Source organism: Caenorhabditis briggsae (genome assembly GCF_000004555.2).
Source record: "Caenorhabditis briggsae complete genome, chrI, whole genome shotgun sequence".
Taxonomy (NCBI): domain Eukaryota; kingdom Metazoa; phylum Nematoda; class Chromadorea; order Rhabditida; family Rhabditidae; genus Caenorhabditis; species Caenorhabditis briggsae.
The window spans coordinates 14,635,725-14,653,611 of record NC_013489.2 but is presented as its reverse complement, the minus strand read 5'-3'; the positions used below and the strand labels follow the sequence as shown (position 1 = coordinate 14,653,611).

The 17,887-nt window shown below is 37.6% G+C and overlaps 4 protein-coding genes and 3 non-coding genes across 7 annotated transcripts in view; 3 read left to right on the top strand and 4 right to left on the bottom strand.

Moving 5' to 3' along the window:
* CBG19709 overlaps positions 1 to 2,239 on the top strand; it is a gene marked incomplete at both ends in the record, with an annotated part of 2,607 nt that extends 368 nt beyond the window's left edge. The window contains 3 exons of the mRNA XM_002640605.1: positions 311 to 631; positions 1,646 to 2,003; positions 2,049 to 2,239. Coding sequence (XP_002640651.1) covers positions 311 to 631; positions 1,646 to 2,003; positions 2,049 to 2,239 — 870 coding nt within the window. The remainder of the gene's footprint in view (positions 1 to 310; positions 632 to 1,645; positions 2,004 to 2,048) is intronic.
* A 246-nt stretch (positions 2,240 to 2,485) lies between these two features.
* CBG25117 lies at positions 2,486 to 2,598 on the bottom strand. The gene has a single exon (XR_006672587.1). It is a non-coding gene; the product is annotated as an RNA transcript CBG25117 (non-coding RNA).
* Positions 2,599 to 2,900: 302 nt separating this feature from the next.
* CBG19708 lies at positions 2,901 to 3,571 on the bottom strand (the record flags this gene model as incomplete). The annotated part of the gene is made up of 2 exons (XM_002640604.1): positions 2,901 to 2,964; positions 3,192 to 3,571. The coding sequence occupies 2 exons, from the start codon at positions 3,569 to 3,571 to the stop codon at positions 2,901 to 2,903; spliced, it is 444 nt and encodes a 147-aa protein (XP_002640650.1).
* Positions 3,572 to 3,620: 49 nt separating this feature from the next.
* CBG25116 lies at positions 3,621 to 3,733 on the bottom strand. Its single transcript, XR_006672586.1, has one exon. It is a non-coding gene; the product is annotated as an RNA transcript CBG25116 (non-coding RNA).
* Positions 3,734 to 5,314: 1,581 nt separating this feature from the next.
* CBG19707 lies at positions 5,315 to 6,196 on the top strand (the record flags this gene model as incomplete). Its single annotated transcript, XM_045241552.1, has 5 exons — positions 5,315 to 5,420; positions 5,469 to 5,644; positions 5,703 to 5,810; positions 5,865 to 5,984; positions 6,032 to 6,196. 5 exons carry the CDS (start codon positions 5,315 to 5,317, stop codon positions 6,194 to 6,196), a joined length of 675 nt encoding a protein of 224 aa, XP_045096890.1.
* A 34-nt stretch (positions 6,197 to 6,230) lies between these two features.
* CBG25115 lies at positions 6,231 to 6,342 on the bottom strand. The gene has a single exon (XR_006672585.1). It is a non-coding gene; the product is annotated as an RNA transcript CBG25115 (non-coding RNA).
* Positions 6,343 to 16,252: 9,910 nt separating this feature from the next.
* Cbr-smp-1 overlaps positions 16,253 to 17,887 on the top strand; it is a gene marked incomplete at both ends in the record, with an annotated part of 12,405 nt that continues 10,770 nt past the window's right edge. Inside the window, one exon of the mRNA XM_002640602.2 lies at positions 16,253 to 16,361. Coding sequence (XP_002640648.2) covers positions 16,253 to 16,361 — 109 coding nt within the window. The remainder of the gene's footprint in view (positions 16,362 to 17,887) is intronic.

Genomic DNA, 17,887 nt, shown 5'->3' with positions numbered 1-17,887 from the left:
CAGTAAACGCACATCACGTTTTACTGAGGCTTAGAAACTACAAACTACAAGAATTCCTAAGCCTCAGTAAAACGTGGTGTGCGTTTACTGAGGCTTAGAAAGTACAAACTACAAATATTCCTAAGCCTCAGTAAACCATGATGTGCATTTACTGAGGCTTAGGGACTACAAACTACAAGAATTCCTAAGCCTCAGTAAAAACAAAAATCACTGTATCTCAGCACGTTTTCATCCGTTTTAAACGATTTTTAGCTCAAAATTTCTAGAATTTCTTGCAGAATTTTAAAATTAAAAATTGAGAATTTTCCAGGTGCTCGTCCGCAATCATGCCTCTGGAATCAATCCGGTCGACACCTACATCCGTGCCGGCCAATACGCCAAACTCCCAACGCTCCCATATTCGCCAGGAAAAGACGGAGCCGGAATCGTTGAGCTAGTGGGCGACGCAGTGAGAAATGTCAAGGCTGGCGACAGAGTTTGGTACGGAATGGAAAGTGGAAGTGCCGGAGAGTACAACGTCGTGAACCGCCCGTTTCCACTGCCAGATGGTGTTAGCTACTCGGAAGGCGCGTCGTTGGGCGTGCCATATATGACAGCGTACAGAGCACTGTTTCATTTGGCTGGCGCCAAGGTGAGCGATGTTATGGTTCGGAAAATAAAAATGGATTTTCTGAAAAAAAATTCCAAAATTTCTAGCCGAAACCGAGCTTTAAAGGTTTACTGAGGCTTAGAAGTTTTTGTAGTTTGTAGTTTCAAAGCCTCCGTAAAACTTAAAAAATTTCATTTTCATCAGTTTTTCATGAATTTTTGGCTGGAAATGCAAGAATTCGCTAAAAGAGAAATTTTGCTGTTTTTTCCTGTAAACGATTTTTGGCAAAAAAATTCATAAAGCATTATCCAAAAATCACAAAAAAAAAGGAAAACGATAAAAGCTTTTCAAGTATTTTTTTTTACTGAGGCTTAGTAATCATCTGTAGTTTGTAGTCGCTTGAATTTGAAAACAAAAATATTTTTTTTTAATACTGTAAAAATTCTAGAAATTTTGAGCTAGAAATCGTTAAAAACGGATGAAAACGAGCTGAAATACATTGATTTTAGTTTTTACTGAGGTTTAGTAATTATCTGTAGTTTGTAGTCGCTTAGCCTCAGTAAAAGTAAGGAGCGCTTACAGAAGTTTAGAGGCTACAAACTACGAAAATTCCTGAGCCTCAGTAAACATTTAAAAACGCATTATCTCGATTTTAAATGTTTACTGAGGCTAAGCGACTACAAACTACAAAAATTCCTAAGCCTCAGTAAAACCTAAATCTATTCTTCTCAGCTCATTTTCGTTCGTTTTTCACGATTTGCAGCTCAAAAATTCTAGAATTTCTTACGGAATTTTTAATTGAAAAAAAAATCGAATTTTGTAGACCAAAATTCAAACTGGACAGACCAAGAATCGAAAAAAAAATCGATTTTATAAAACGAAAATTGGTAAAAAGTCGATAAAGCAAAAGAACAATTGATGGTTGATTGTCCTAGCCACGACAACCCCACAATTCAGTGAACATCTGTCTCCTCCGACGTCAAACAGGCGGTCCGAAAAGGCACCATCTGCCATCTCTCCCTATCCAAACACACACTAACATAATTCCCTCTTTAGACTGGCGATGTGATTCTCGTGCACGGAGCATCTGGCGGAGTGGGCAGTGCGCTGATGCAGCTGGCGGCGTGGCGAAACATTGAAGCCGTTGGAACTGCCGGATCCAAGAATGGGTTACAGTACCTAAAACGTCTCGGCGCCAAACATGTCTACAATCACTCTGAAACTGGCTACGTGGCGAAAATGAAAGACGACTACCCCGGCGGATTCAATTACATCTTTGAAATGGCCGCCCATACGAACCTCAACACCGACTTGGGTCTACTGGCGCCACGTGGCAAAGTGGCAGTGATTGGAAATCGATCGGAGACCACAATCAACGCAAGACAACTCATGGTTACAGAGGGAGCCGTTTTTGGTAGTTTAATTGAAAATTTGAATTTTTGAAAATTTTGAACTTCAGGCGTCGCTTTGGGCATGTCAACTGAAGCGGAACTAGCGGATTTTGGACATAATATTGTGAATTTCTTAAAGGAAACTGAACACCGACCAATTATCAATAAGGAATACAGTTTGGAGCAGCTTGGACAGGCTCATAAGGATATTATGGAGAATAGTGGAGCCAAGGGAAATTTAGTTGTCAAAATTGATTGATTTCTTTGTATTATATATGAATAAATTTGAGTATTGAGAAATTTTTGAAATTCCAAAAATCCCTAAAACTAGTATAAAACGGATTATGAAGTAGCAACAAAAAAAATGGTAGAAACCAATAAAGAGTTCATTTGATGGAGAGTTGCATTTTGCAGAAAAAACATTGGCTGAATTGAATCAGGATCTTTTTAATGCTGATAAGAAGAAGAGATTCTGAAATGAATCTTTTCATTTGAATAAAATTATTTGTTGCCTCAACGGATAACCCCGAAGAAGCGCTTCCAAAAATTATAGTTATTCAACACTCTCGTTTCGAAAGGTCGAAATCCATGCTAACCTTGGTTAACTGGGTTAAAACCGACGAAAGACGGCGAGCGGCGCGCCTATACCTTCCCCCGTGTACCGACATCTCCCGGGTTCCGCCGCCCGCTATGTTTTGTGTGTGTCGCAGGCTCCGCCCACTTTTAAGGGGAGGGGAAGAGGAAATAGGCTTATTCTGATCTATTTTAAATCCGAAAAAAAGATTTTAGACTTATTTTTTGAGTGGAAATCAATTTTAAAAAAAACGTAAGAATCAATGATAAATCATCAGGAAAATTGAATTTTCGAGAAAAAAAAACGATTTTCAAAAACTCAAATTTTTTATTCAAAGAAAAATAGGTTAATCCAACAAATCGAAAAGCCATTTGAGCTCGGCAAAATTCTCCGGAGTATAGTCACGGCATCTGGAATTTTGTAATTAAAAAAATTATTTTTTTTTAAATTTTAAAAATTATTAATTTAAATTTATAAAAATTAATTTAGAATGGTCTTAAAATTCTGATTTTTAAAGAAAAAAATGGACCAAAAATTTGTTTAACAAAATTTAAAATTTAAAAGAAAATTTTCAAAATTATTTTTTTTTAATTTTAAATAAAAAATTATAAATTTCCAAAAATTAAATAAACCAAACCTCAGAAGTTCCCCCAAATCCTCTTGCTCCTTATCACTCTTCTTCTCCTCCTCATTCTTATCCACACTTTCTTTGGATTTATTCGAACCGATTAGAATCACAACTTCTTTTTTATTATTCAAAGATTCTGCAGAATCCGTGGAGCCAGGTGTAGCCGTTGTAGCTATTTTTGGAGTCTGGGTCATCACTGGAGTTGGCATTTGAGGCGTTTGGGGTGTCAACGGAGTCAATGGAAGATTCGGTGTTGTCGTTGTAGGAGTTGTCGAATGCTTCCCCGTCTTTTTCTCCTTACGCCGCTTCTTGTGCTTCTTCTTTGACACCGACGTTTTCTTCCGTTTGCAACAGTACGTTGGCACGGTGAGGAGGAGAAGGAAAACCATTAGATTTGTTACGAAATACTCTGGAAATATAATTCAGAATGCATCTTTCTATTGCCTCAACGGATAACCCCGAAGAAGCGATTCCAAAAATTACAGTATTATTCAACACTCTCTTTCGAAAGGTCGAAATCCATGCTAACCTTGGTTAACTGGGTTAAAACCGACGAGAGATGGCGAGCGGCGCGCCTATACCTTCCCCCGTGTACCGACATCTCCCGGGTTCCGCCGCCCGCTATGTTTTGTGTGTGTCGCAGGCTCCGCCCACTTTTAGGGGGAGGGGAAGAGGAAATAGGCTTTATTTAGGGCTATTTAGGGCTGTTTTTGACCCGGAAAAAAGGGTGTAGGCTTATTTTTTGAGCAGAATTCGAAAATTGATTTAAAATCCAGATTTCTAGGTGAAAAAACCCAAAAAAGGCCCGTTTTCGGGGCCAGCCTAGAAATTTGAGATAAAAAAGATTTTAAAAAGGCTATTTCAAATAAGCCAAACTTACCCAGCATATTTCTAATTAGAGAGTCTGGATGTAGAGAACAAAAAGAAATGTGTCTGATTTGCGGAATTGTTGGCTCCACGTCCCAGACTTTAAAAAAAAACAAAAAAGTTCAAAAAAATCAAAAAACTCTCAATATGCCAGATTTTAGAATCTTCACGATGATGACTTCATCGCAACAGTTCACCGAATTACTCCTACTTTTTGGTTTTTTGGGTTTTCAGGTTTACGGTAGAGGAGGGAGCACGAATATAGGGTTACTCAACTTTAAGCTCATTTATCTAGGTTCCTGTAAGAGATATCAAAAAGTGGTCAACTGTTAATATATTTATCATATTATCAGCAACATTTTATTAGTTGCTCACTTTTTGACAACTTTTACAGAAACCAAGATAAATATGCTCAAAGTTAAGACACCCTTCTCTAGGTGGCATGGACCGTAATGGTCTGTAGGCGTTTTTCTCAGATTCCAGATTTTTAGTTTTTTATATCATTTTAAAGAACTTGAAATGAGCTGCAAAACGGTATAAAAATCTAAAAATTTGGAATTCAAATGAATCTCGTACAGACGATTAAAGTATTGCATATTGCTAGTGCGGCCTAGAGAAAGGTGTCTCAACTTAAATCAATTTATCTCATTTTCTGTAAGAGGTATCAAAAAGTAGTCAACTAATAAAATGTTTATCATATTATCAGTAACATTTTATCAGTTGACCACTTTTTGATATCTCTCAGAAGAACCGAGATATATATGCTCAAAATAGGCGGTATCTCAAAAAGTAGACGAAAATTTTCCAGCAATTGTTTCTATGCTCCCTAATTATTGGTTGTGGTGGAAAGAAGAAAAAGAAGAAGGCGACAAAAAGTGAGTCTTCTGAATCTGACGACGATACAGAAGAGGAGGATTCTGATGAGAGACGACGACAGAAGAGACGGGCGGCCGCGAAAAAGAAGAAGCAAAGGGAAAAGAAGCGGGCGGCGGCAGCGGCAGCCGCAGCAGCGGTAGGTTACTGTAGATTTTTGGGATTCAGGAACCCATGCGGGGCGCCATATTGTTGAGAACAAAAAATTACTAAAAATCCTAGATTTTGGCTTGAACAGTAAAAAATAAAAAATTAATTAAGGTTATATATTCTGAAAATATAACTTTTTCTTCACAGAAATGTAGAAAAAAGAGTATATTTTTAGAATATAACCAAGTTATATAGGATTTCTATTACTTTTTCATTCCCAGGCTCCAAAACCACCGAAAAACATGGCTGCACTGGCGAACGCCCACGATCCAAACTATCAAACATTGGCTGGTTTGAATAATGACCTAGTTTTTGGTCCAGGGGATCCACTTGCAGGTGGACCAGCAGGTATTATCAATGGGGCGCCTTTTCTGAGTCTCAATAGATTATCTTCAGGCCCTAAAGCCCCACCAGCTGGCTCCAATCCCGGTATGGTTGGTACCCATGACCCCAACTATCAAACTTTGGCTGGTCTGAACAATGACCTAATTTTTGGAGGTGGTGGTACTCCTATTGCACCTAAACCACCAGCAGTTGGAGGCAAAGCCGGAACCAATGACCCTAATTATCAGGTAATTAGAGCGCATTGGCATTTTTAAAAAATTCAAAAATTTAAAAAATTTGTTTCAGACTCTGGCAGGCCTCAACAATGCGGATATATTCAAGGAGAAGGGAAATGCGGCGCCTAAGGCACCGGCAACTGGTGGGAAGGCAGCAAACAATGATCCCAATTATCAGGTAAGGATTAGAGCGCATTTGCATTTTTTAAAAATTCAAAAAATTGATTTTCAGACCCTCGCTGGACTCAATAATGCGGACATTTTCAAGGATAAAGGTGCAGGAGGAGGAGGAGGAGGACCAAAACCACCAGTTGGAGGTGGAAAAGTAGCAGCGAATGACCCTAACTATCAGGTACAGAAGGAGAACAATGCAAATACGCTCTAATGAGAAACCTTTAGACATTGGTTGGACTAGACAATGATGTGTTTAAGAAGAACAATGCAGCTAAGCCAGTGCAACCGGTACAGAAGAATGTGAAGGCTGCTACAAACGATCCCAATTACCAAACGTTGGCTGGGTTGAATCAGGACATTTTTGGAGCTGATAAGAAGAAGAAATTCTGATAGAATAGAACTCTTTCTATTTGAATTAAATTAATTGTTGCCTCAACGGATAACCCCGAAGAAGCGGTTCCAAAAATTAAAGTTATTCAACACTCTCTTTCGAAAGGTCGAAATCCATGCTAACCTTGGTTAACTGGGTTAAAACCGATGATAGAGGCGAGCGGCGCGCCTATACCTTCCCCCGTGTACCGACATCTCCCGGGTTCCGCCGCCCGCTATGTTTTGTGTGTGTCGCAGGCTCCGCCCACTTTTAGGGGGAGGGGAAGAGGAAAAAGGGTTGTTTAAGGCTAATTAGGGCTGTTTTTGACCGGGAAAAAAGATTTTCGGGGTTATTTTTTGAGCAGAATTCAAAAATTGATGTAGAAGTCCCGAAAATTAAAGCGATTTGTACCAATTTTCAGCTCAACTATACAGTATCCACTTAACAACACTTTTTGAAAGGGTTTTTCTTCACTTTCCCTCCCTATATCATTTTTCTCACACTCATTCATCTCCCCGTGTGGCTCTTCTATGTGTGTTTTAGGGTGTAAATAATCTCGCACCGGGCCGGTTTTATTGGCTCTTTTTCTCACCTACCTCAATTGAGACGCTGGGGAGAGCCTCACTTTTGCGCATACACTTTTTACCCCTCTTATCATTATAAATATAAAGTTTTAATTAATAATTTTCGAATTGTAGTACATTTTGTATAGAGAAAGGGTTTATGAATTATTTATAAGTGTGTGAAGACAAGCGCATTTTTAAACGAATTGTTTAGACGTCTTTTCCATTTTCTTGTTTTGAAAATTCTTAAAATTTTTCAAAATTGTAGTATTTCCTATTTGCATACCAGCTTCAAATCTGACTACCCAGGTTCGACTCCCCACCTCGTATTTTTCTTTTTTCTAACTTTCCTATGAATTTTTTTTGTGGAAAAAACAAACTGTTTATGTTCTGCTAAGACCAGTTCCCCTCCCCCCTTTATCTTCATTCATCTCCTCTCACTTTGTGTCACTTTCCAAACCACTTTTGCCAATTAGTTCTCCTCTTTTTCTCTGTTACTTCCAAGAAAAAAAAAGTGAAAAAATGGAGAAAACTTTCAGTCGGTAGTTGTAGTTCGAACAAGGAGGCAACAGAGAAACAATCGAAATTTGTGGGGCGTAAAAATTCCCCTTCTCTGTGTTTTTGCATCGTTTCACACCCCCATAACACTCAAAATATGTATCGTTTTCTTCTTCTCCTTATAGATCACAAGACCTTTTCAACACTGTACTGTTTTTTTCCGGATTACTGTAGCTCAAAAAAAGTTAGGAGCAGTTAATAGTTAGGATTGACGTCGTTGATGGTTTGATGTGCGGTTGCCATAGGGATGGCGTATCTTTGAACCCATTTATCTTGGTTTCTGTGAGAGATATCAAAAAGTGGTCAACTAACAATATGTTACTGATGTTGTGTGATATCTTTTACAGGAAATGAGATATATGGGCTCAAGTCTGGGAGGCATTCTGGTACGGTATTTACAGGGTTTCCAAGAAGAGTCAAAATAAATAGAATCCTGTTATGACCTAATAGGATGACCATATACGTACCAACCTTATAATTAAAAAGGGAGACGTCGTAGTACAAAATACCGAATCATAATTATAACTTGTTAGAGATGCCCATGGCACGCTTGACTGGGATGAGATATCCTAAGAAATCGGGTTTTAAGCAAGTTGTTCAACAATTTTAATCAAATTTTATATCATTTTAATTCCCTTGAAATTTCCTACAAAACTAGCTAAAAATCAACTGTCTAGCTAACGTTTGAAGCGAGTTATGCGCCTTTAAATTTCGGCGAAAGTGCAGAGAAACGAGAGTGTCTGTGTCTCTCATAATCAGGTCATGACCTAGATATAATTTTTCCATCAAATTTGGTATCATTTTAATCCCCTTAAAATTCCCTACAAAACTAGGTTGAAATAAATTCTGTAGCTGATTTCTGAAGCGAGTTCTGCACCTTTAAAGTTTGGCGAGAGCGCAGAGAAACGAGAGTGTCTGCGTCTCTGCCCTATCTCAGCTAAAAATAGTCCGTTTCAAATGATTTTTAGTTTGTTTTGAAGGGGGAAAACTTGGAAAATTCGAAAACACAAAGTTTTTCAAGTTTTCAAGTTTTATGGTGTTTGAGAACTACAAGACCTCATCAATCTCAATTTTCACAAACTTCATTTCACGATCCATCAAAAGTTTATGAGCTTTGATGCTATTCAAGCCTTTATATGTTGATCTAGTTTAATTTACCTAACAATATCTGTAGTTTTTATCTACTTTTATCTAAAAAAAATCTGAAAATCCGGCATTTATAAGGCCCATGGTCACTTGACTGTTAACTTATTTTCAAATCAATTTATCTCGGTTCCTGTAAAAGGTATCAAAAAATTATCAACTAATAAAATGTTACTCATATTATAATAAACATTTTATCAGTTGACTGTTTTTTGATATCTCTCATAGGAAATGAGATATGTAGGCTTAAAGATGGGCGTTCTTCTATTACAGGCACCTTCCCGCCTCTTCTTCCCCCTCAAAACTACTCAAAACTCGTAGAGGAGAATGGATATGATAGTGCAAACATCTCAACTATCAGTATATAATTGAATGCGAGAAGAAGATATGAGAGAGTTGAGACTGTTTGTTTGCCCACTTTCTCTCTCTCTCTCTCTCTCTCTCTCTCTCTCCCTCTCTCTCTCTCTCTCTCTCTCTCTCTCATTTTTCGCGCAAAGAGCACGAAGTGAGAAGTGATATGAGCTAGATATCCATATCTCTTTTTTTGATTCATCGTATTTTTTTGGTTCCGGGATCAAGCCGTTCCGCTATTGTTGCAAAAATTTTTGACAGCTCTGACTACATGATATGATCGGAGGCTATATATCTCGGTTCCTGTAAGAGATATCAAAAAGTGATCAACTGATAAAATGTTACTGATATTATGATAAATATTTTATCAGTTAATTACTTTTTAATATCTCTTACAGGAACCAAGATAAATAAGCTCAAAGTTGAGGCACCCTTCTCCTGGTGTCATGAGCCATATGCAATTGTCGTGTGTCCGTATCGTGTGTACGCATTTTTCTCAAATTCCCGACTTTTTAGTTTTCATTTCATTTTGTAGCTCTTTTAGAGCTCTATAAAATGATATAAAAATCAACTAACTTCACTAATAGTTGTAAGAGTTTACAGTACCTCTAGGTGGCTACTGTAATAGAAAGTCACTCAATCCGTTAGCTTTGAGCTTATAAATCTCGATTTCTGTATAAGATATCAAAAAGTGATCAACTGATAAAAGGTTTATCATCATATCAGCAACATTTTATCAGTTGACAACTTTTCAATATCTTTTACAAGAACTGAGATATATGAGCTCAAATTTGAGTGGATAGTTTCTTTGAATTTCTGGAACTCCATTGTTTTGATTTTTCAGATTTTAGATTTTTCAATATCTAGATTATTTAAATTCTAGATTCTTAAAATTTCAGATTCCTTCAATTTTGAAAATTCCGAACATCAAGATTCAGATTCCTGATTCCTTGATCTTTAAACCTTTCAATGTACACTTTTTCTTATCACATCCATCCACCCACACATGCATTTTTGTATGTATTGCTCATCCTTATCATTTGATCATTAAAAATGCGAATCTCGTGATTTTTCATTTTTATTGAATTCTCCCCTTCAAGTTCCCCGGATTCTTAGAAAACCATCCTAACCTTGATGGGCCCCCCCCCAATTCTTTCCTTTGATCTTCTTCTTCTTCTCTTTGAAACAAAAGAGAAGGCAACATCTGAAGGAGTCTATTCAAAAAAAAAAGAGACAAAACACAAAATCTGTCTCTGCGGGAGAGAGGGGACACCTTGACCCTACGGAAGTTATTCATCACCCTGAACACTGGTATTCCTAAGGGTCGAGTCGACTAAGAAAAATGAGATTTTCCAAGGAGAAACAGACACACAGATAGAGCCCATTTTCAAAAATAGAAAATGGGCTCTATCTGTGTGTCTGTTTGTCCAAGTTTTTTCCTTTGAAACAAACTAAAAATCACTAAAAACTGACCATTTCGAGCTGAGATACCGGGCAGAGACGCAGACACTCTCGTTTCTCTGCGCTCTCGCCAAACTTTAAAGGCGCATAACTCGCTTCAAAATTTAACTACAAAGTTGATTTTTAGCTAGTTTTGTAGGAAATTTCAAGGGGATTAGAATGATATAAGAATTGATTAAAATTGTTGAACAACTGAAATGAAATAGTATTGAAATAATAATTAGATATATGACCTCAAGTCTGGGAGGCATTCTGGTACGGTATTTACAAACCAAGGTTTCCAAGAAGAGTCAAAATAAATAGAATCCTGTTATGACCTAATAGGATGACCATATACGTACCAACCTTATAATTAAAAAGGGAGACGTCGTAGTACAAAATACCGAATCATAATTATAACTTGTTAGAGATGCCCATGGCACGCTTGACTGGGATGAGATATCCTAAGAAATCGGGTTTTAAGCAAGTTGTTCAACAATTTTAATCAAATTTTATATCATTTTAATTCCCTTGAAATTTCCTACAAAACTAGCTAAAGATCAACATTCTAGCTAACGTTTGAAGCGAGTTATGCGCCTTTAAAGTTTGGCGAGAGCGCAGAGAAACGAGAGTGTCTGCGTCTCTCCCCCGTATCTCAGCTCAAAATGGCCAGTTTTTGGTGTTTTTTAGTTTGTTTTAAAAAGAGAAATTTAAGGAATTTGAAAATACAACTTTTAGTTTTGAAAATGTTTCCTGGTTCCTTACTTTGTATCTGTTATAATTTCCAGAAAAGTCAGAAAAGGTTAAAAACAGGTCTCAGTGCAAAGCAGCTAGCTTATGGTGGTCCCCTGCACATCAAACCATCCATTCTAACCTAAACCCCCTAGTACTGTACTCTCCCCATTACCAACATTTCATGTTCCGCTTGAATGGTTCCACTTCTTCTTATGCAACACACACACAAAGTAACCTTGCGTTCTTCTGCCCCACAAATTGGTTCAAGTATTATCTACTTTGAACTATTCTCTCTTCAGATTCTTGAAATTAGTTTCCAGAAGAAACTTCTCTATGAATCTAATTACAGATAATCACAACTAATCTGTTTCGAAAATGAATACAATAGTTACAATTTACGAGTGTTAGTCACTAGACTTGTATGCTTTACCAGACATACTTTTAGAAAATTGTACAATTGTCATTTTCCTAGTTGTCCCCTCCAAAAATCACTAAAAACGAACCATTTTGAGCTGTGAGACGCAGGCACTCTCGTCAAACTTTAAAGGCGCATAACTCACTTCAACATTTAGCTGGAAAACTGATTTTCGGCTAGTTTTGTAGGAAATTTCAAGGGAATTAAAATGATATTAAATTTGACAAAGAAGTTATTAAAATTAAACCGATTTATCTTGGTTATAGTTAGATGAGCGGTTACCATGAGCATGTTGTATCTTTAAACCTAATTATCTTGGTTTTTGTAAAAGATATCACTAAATGGTCAACAGGTAAAATGTTTATCATAATATCAGAAATATTTTATCAGTTGACCATTTTTTGATATCTCTTACAGGAAATGAGATAATAAGACTTGAAGAGACAGGCTCCCTACCCTTCCCTTCTTACCTCTCTCCCCCCGGGATGTCCGATTAGTTTGACTCTATTTATCTAGATTTCTGTGAAAGATATAAAAAAGTGTTTAACTAATAAAATGTTGCTGGTGTTATGATAAACATTTTGTTAGTTGACAAATTTTTGATATCTGTCACAGGAATCGAGATATATGACCTCAAAGTGGACAGCTCATTTACGGTATTAGACGAATGGAAAAACCCTGAGTTATGTTTTGCATTTTTCAGCATAATCTTAAACTCCCTCCTAAAATTTCCCAAAAAGTCCCATCCATTGTCTACTGCTCAATGTATTCTTATCTTCCCTTATTGTGACCCCCCCCCCCCCCCCCCTATACGGTCACAGAGCCGCCGAACCGTATTGTAAATCAGGCGACAACAAAAGACAGGCGGTCCCTTTCTATACCCCGCCTGATTCTTTTATAAAAGCATTATATGTTAATGCTCCCCAGATAGTTTAGCATTTCTTTAGCAACACTCTATTCTGAGTGTAATTCTCGACATCATTCTCGAACTTCTGTTGGCATATGTATAAACAATTATGTAAGAAAGATGGACTGCCCCATAGAACTTCTTACTAGAGGGATTAAGGATTAAACCTCACTGACCCCCAATGCTACAGTCCCCTCTCTTTTCTTTCTTCTGGCCGTCTTCCAAGCCCCGCCCCCTTTTTTCGGTCGACCGCCCGCCTGCCCCCTTCTTCGTCCCCTTCTTCGTTATTCTTCTTCGTTGCCTTCTTCTTGTCCCCTCTGGGAACAAGAAGGCGACACATTAGATCTCTTCCCCGTCCCTCTCATCATCGGCTTTTGGGCGACGACTAAGTGTTCTTTCGGACATGGACAGAAATTGGACACTTTCTAGTGTCCCCTGGTGTTGTGGTTTATTGGCTTTATGAGTGTGTGTCTCGGATCATCATCATCGTCCTCTCTATGGCACACAATTAGTAGTTTTATTAGACGGGTTTTTTTTCTAGTCTAAAAGCTTCAGCGTCTTCTTTGAAGCGGGCAGGTGGATTCTGTGTGGAACCGTTATATGACAGTGTCATTAAAGATTCCTTAGTTTGTTTTGCGGCAATTTAGGGATTTCTTGTTTTTTCTAATAGGTACTATCGCTGTCTGAAAAAAAGGATTTCGACGATTTTCGTCATTTTTCCAATGATTTTTACCGTTTTTTCGATGAAAATCGTCAAAAATGATAACAACGAAAATCGTCGGAAGAGCGAACTAGCGTATTTTTTGAGCTATTTTTTTGAATTTTTCGACGATTTCAGTCATTTTTATCATGATTTTTATCGTTTTTGCAATATAAATCGTCAAAAAATGATATAAATTGATGAAAATCATCGGAAAAGACGGTGAAAATCGTCGAAAATAACAATTTCTCTTCAAGTCGCAAGAGCAAACTAGCGTATTTTTTGAACTATTTTTTTAATTTTTCAACGATTTTCGTCATTTTTACAGCGATTTTCGTCGTTTTTCCGATGTAAATCGTCTAAAAATAATATAAAGTGATGAAAATCATCGAAAAAACGACGAAAATAGGGGACAATTTCTCTTCAAGTCGCAAGAGCGTACTACTCTTTTTTAGTTATTTTCTCAATTTTACACAATTTCGGTCATTTTTCTAATGATTTTCACCGTTTTTAGTATATAAATCGCAAAAAATTGAGCTAAAATAATGAAAATCGTTGAAAAATTTACAAAAAACGTCGGAAAATTGAAAAATGGGGAAAAAATGTTTAAGCAAGATCCTTTTCGTTTGAGCCTATTCTAACTATTTTTTATTTTTATTTTCTTAATTTTTAGTCGATATTCTCGGTTTCTCAATGATTTTGATCTTTTTAGGTCCGTTTTCTTTTCAATTTAAATCTCTATTTTCTTTTCTTTTTTTCGTCATTTTTTCAATTATTTTCAGCATTTAAATCAATTTTTCGTCCGATTTAAATCTCAATTTTCTCAAATTTTCCAACAATTTTTACAGTTTCTTTCATCAATTTCCTCATTTTAAGTCTTTTTTTTTCCAATTTAAATTAGCTTTTCCGACGATTTCAACGTTTTTTCTTCGATTCAAATTTTCGTAAAACGAATTAAAATGATGAAAAAGTCATTGAAAACACTAAGAACCTCTATTTTCGAGAATTTCCGACGATTTTTTCAATGATTTTCGCTCATTTCAATTCCTTTTTCTCAGTTTCCTAGCCTAGTGACAACAGGTGCACCACCTGACTCCGAAAATCCTCTTTTGCAATATTAAAGTGTTACCAGATGGTCTGTATTGAACTTTTTTTCTCCTTGCAATCGTTTTTTTATTCTCCTTATCTTATCTCTCGCTTTCCATTCAAAGACGCGTCTTGGAGAAAGTCTATATCAAAGAAAATGGGCGGTCTATTCTTTGATTTTTTAGAAAAACTAAATTGTCAAAAAAACGTTTCTTTACTTCTATGACTGACGTTCTTTAAGCCTTCCCTAGAAGCAAAGTATAACTCGCTACATAAATGTCCTATAGCTCCCTCTAGGACCACCGCCCCTAGGTACCTCCTTCTTGGCTCCGAGTCAACACATTACACCATTGTGATTCACCCGCTATTCTTCCTCTTCTCCGCCTTCTCCCCAGTTTTAATCAATCCGACAATATTAAAACATCTCTGTCTGGTACCATCATTACTAAGGATGTATGTCGCGCGCCTTCTGACCCATTCAAAGTTAACCGATTGAGCTGAAACCTGGACAGGTAGATCTGAATTGTGTCTTAGTTGATGCCCCTTTTTTTCGAAATTTCGATTTTGAAGTCTTCTGGAGACGTTCCTTGCTTTCATTAGCCATATTCTTACCGCACCTTGTTAGTGCCCAGGTCACTAGGGCTTATTGGGTTAGCGGGGTGTGGTAGGTGAACCGGTAGAAGGTTAGGGATCACGAGACGCAGAGAACTTGGTGAGAATTGGAGGGGGGACACTGGCGCGAGGAGTGACCATTCGCAATTCTTCTCTTTCTCTGTGTCTCGCTTATTTTTTGAAGGTGTCAAGTTCTCCTTGTACTGTTTTGCAATAGCAATAGTTGAATAATCTCTCAATTGCCATTAGACTAACACTGTTAATGTGTTCTTCTCTGTCTCTCTGTCTCTCTCTCTCTCTCTAGATCTCACAGCCGGGTCCACACACCTAGCATCAAATTTTAGTGTAACTTTACACATAGACACTTTTCAACATTGCTACACACACACATCTTCTGATTCTTCCTCTCCATCGTCGCCTTCTATCTCTAATTGTCTGTGTCTGTGTATATCTCCTCTCCTTTACGATCATCATGATTCTCGAATCATTTCGCTATTTTTTTTTGACTGCGACACAATTTTAATGAATTTAAGGCGACAGTGGCATTGTTTGTAGAGAAAATTCAGAAGTTTTGCTGAAAAATCACGAGAACTATTTACTTTTCGCTTTCTAGAACTTTGCTAGGTCACAAGTAATTGAATAGCCTTGAAATTTTTTAGGCCAAAATTTATATTTATTTTGACGTTTTTAACGGTAAAAATTACATTAAATTTGACGCGCGAAATCAAATTTTCGCAGAATTTTCAACTTAAAATTGACGTGCATATTCGAATTTTTAGAATTTTTACGTAAAAATTTCCTTGAATTTTTCCAAATTTTCACGTTAAATTTACATTGGATTTGGCGCGCAAATTCAAATTTTCACGTGAAAAATAGATTTTTTTTCCGAATTTTCACGCCAAAAATGAAATTTTCCGGATTTTTAGGTATATATGCGAGCATCCGCTTAAAAACTGAAATTTTCAGAATTTTCACGTAAAAGTAATGTTGAATTTGACGCGCAAATTCAAATTTTCGCGAAAAAATTACATGGAATTTGACGCGAAAATTCAAATTTTCTCAAAATTTTCACCTAAAAATTGACGCGCGAATTCTAATTTTCACGTAAAAAATAAAATAAATTCAGAATTTTCACGAAAAAATGACTTTGAATTTGACGCGAAAATTCGAATTTTTCCGAATTTTCACTTTAAAATTGCATTGAATTTGACGCGAAAATTCAAATTTTCACATAAAAATTTGAAATTTTCCGATTTTTCCCTACTGTAGAAAACTTTTTTCCCTATGCGCCTTTAATCTTACTGTACCAATTTTTAATTTTTTGTTTCTTCCTCACCTTTTCACCTATAAAAACCACGTCATTGTTTTTTTTTCAAAATATATGTCACTACTCTCCATATTGTCTGATCATTCTTTTCCTTCCCACGCCTCCCCCCCCCCCCCCTTTCCTGTTGATGATTTCCGTTTTTTATCAGCGCTCATTTTTTTACTATCAGCAGAAGTTCTTTAAAAAAAACGGTTAAATTCCCTTCCAGCCATCACAAAACTACCTCAATGCGTGTATAAATGCGTCGAAACCAGATTCTTTTGCTAGTGGTTTTGCTCTTGGCGTGGTCTTCAGAAGCCGTCCCATCTGGTGTCGTGAATCTTCGCCCGAAACAAAATGTGAATTCTGGTAAGCCTTTTCTCAATGGAGCGCACTTTCCAACCTAAAGCATATCGTTACACTACTCAAACAGTGTCAGAAACAATATACTACTCTCTTCACTCGTACCTATTATTTACCCACTTCCCAATACATAAGGTCTCGAGGCGGAACGACTAGGGATTGTAAATAGTTGGTGTGTATGTTCACAGAAGGTGAGATAAGCTGTTCTCTCCACACAAATGTGTTTTGCCAGGGGTAGTAGATCAAGGACTTAGATTTGAGGCGCGCGGTAGATCAAGATGGGCAGATTGGGAGATTTGGAACCGCGTAGCGGGAGACGTCGGGAATAGAGAACGGAAAAAGCCGGGAAAATCCGCCGAAGCTGACTTGAAAATTGGTCTAGAACATGCCTTGGGCTAAGCCGATTGTTGGACCTTCAGACCGCCTGAAACATATCTTAGGCATAGGGCTTAGGCTTAGGCATATCCTAAGGTCCGATTTTCGGACCTTTGGACCGACCGAAACTTGCCTTAGGCCTAGGGAGTACTCTTCAAGCAGCTTGAAGTTCAAGCTGTCCAATAGAGCGCATTTGCATCTAGAAGGTTCTATTGGTGACTTTGCATGCGGCTCAACTCCTTTGAAAAGGCAAAGTGCAGGCCCGGATCGGTTTTCACCCATCCTATTGTACTCCATAGAGGTCAGGAGAAGAAGCCGCCCGGGTTTAGCCCGTTTTTTCTCGGGAGGATGCTTTCATGAGAGAATTGAATAGTCACGGTGCTTTTTGCCTCTCCTATTCTCCCCCAAAAACGGGCCGCGACGGGTTTCTATTTCCTACAGTAGGAATCTTAGGGGTCTGGGGATTGAAATGGGGTAAAAAGCTTCTCTATTTTTGTAAGCGTTATAACTCGAGAACCAGCGTACCGATTCTGATGAAAAGTATATAGATCGAAAGGGAATTTTCTATAGAATATTCTAGAATTTTAAATAATCTGAAAATTCTGATTTTGACGTCTTCTGGAGTCGTTAAAAAATGAGTGTAGGCGTTAAGGTAGTTGGGGGAGGGGGCAGCTTTTTTCCCTCTGAAAAATGCTCTAAAATAGTGTAAAAAAGCTCACAAAAGCATGTTTGCATATTTTTTGAAAAATTGCGAAAAAATAAATTTTTGCCCTTTTGAGCTTGCTCATGACTTCTAGTTTGTAGTCTAGGCGCATTTCCTTGCCCATTCAAATGTGCAATGAACACCATTAACGTTCATTTGTTGCGCAATCAAGCCAGCCAGGGCTCCGGGAGCATGTGACATATGGTCTCCTCGATACATGGGTATCATCCGGTTACGTTCTCTTATGTACAATATACACAATGTATTGTATTATACCTCCTCTCTTGCGGTACGGCGAAAAGGGGCTCAAAAGAAATCTGAGCAATGAGAGTGAGAGGGGGGAAATGGAAATATTATGAGTGGCTATTGCGTCAGAGAGCACCTGCCAGATCGGAAATATGAAATATGGCATTTTAAAAGGGACGGGTTGATGACCCCTACTCAATGATATTTA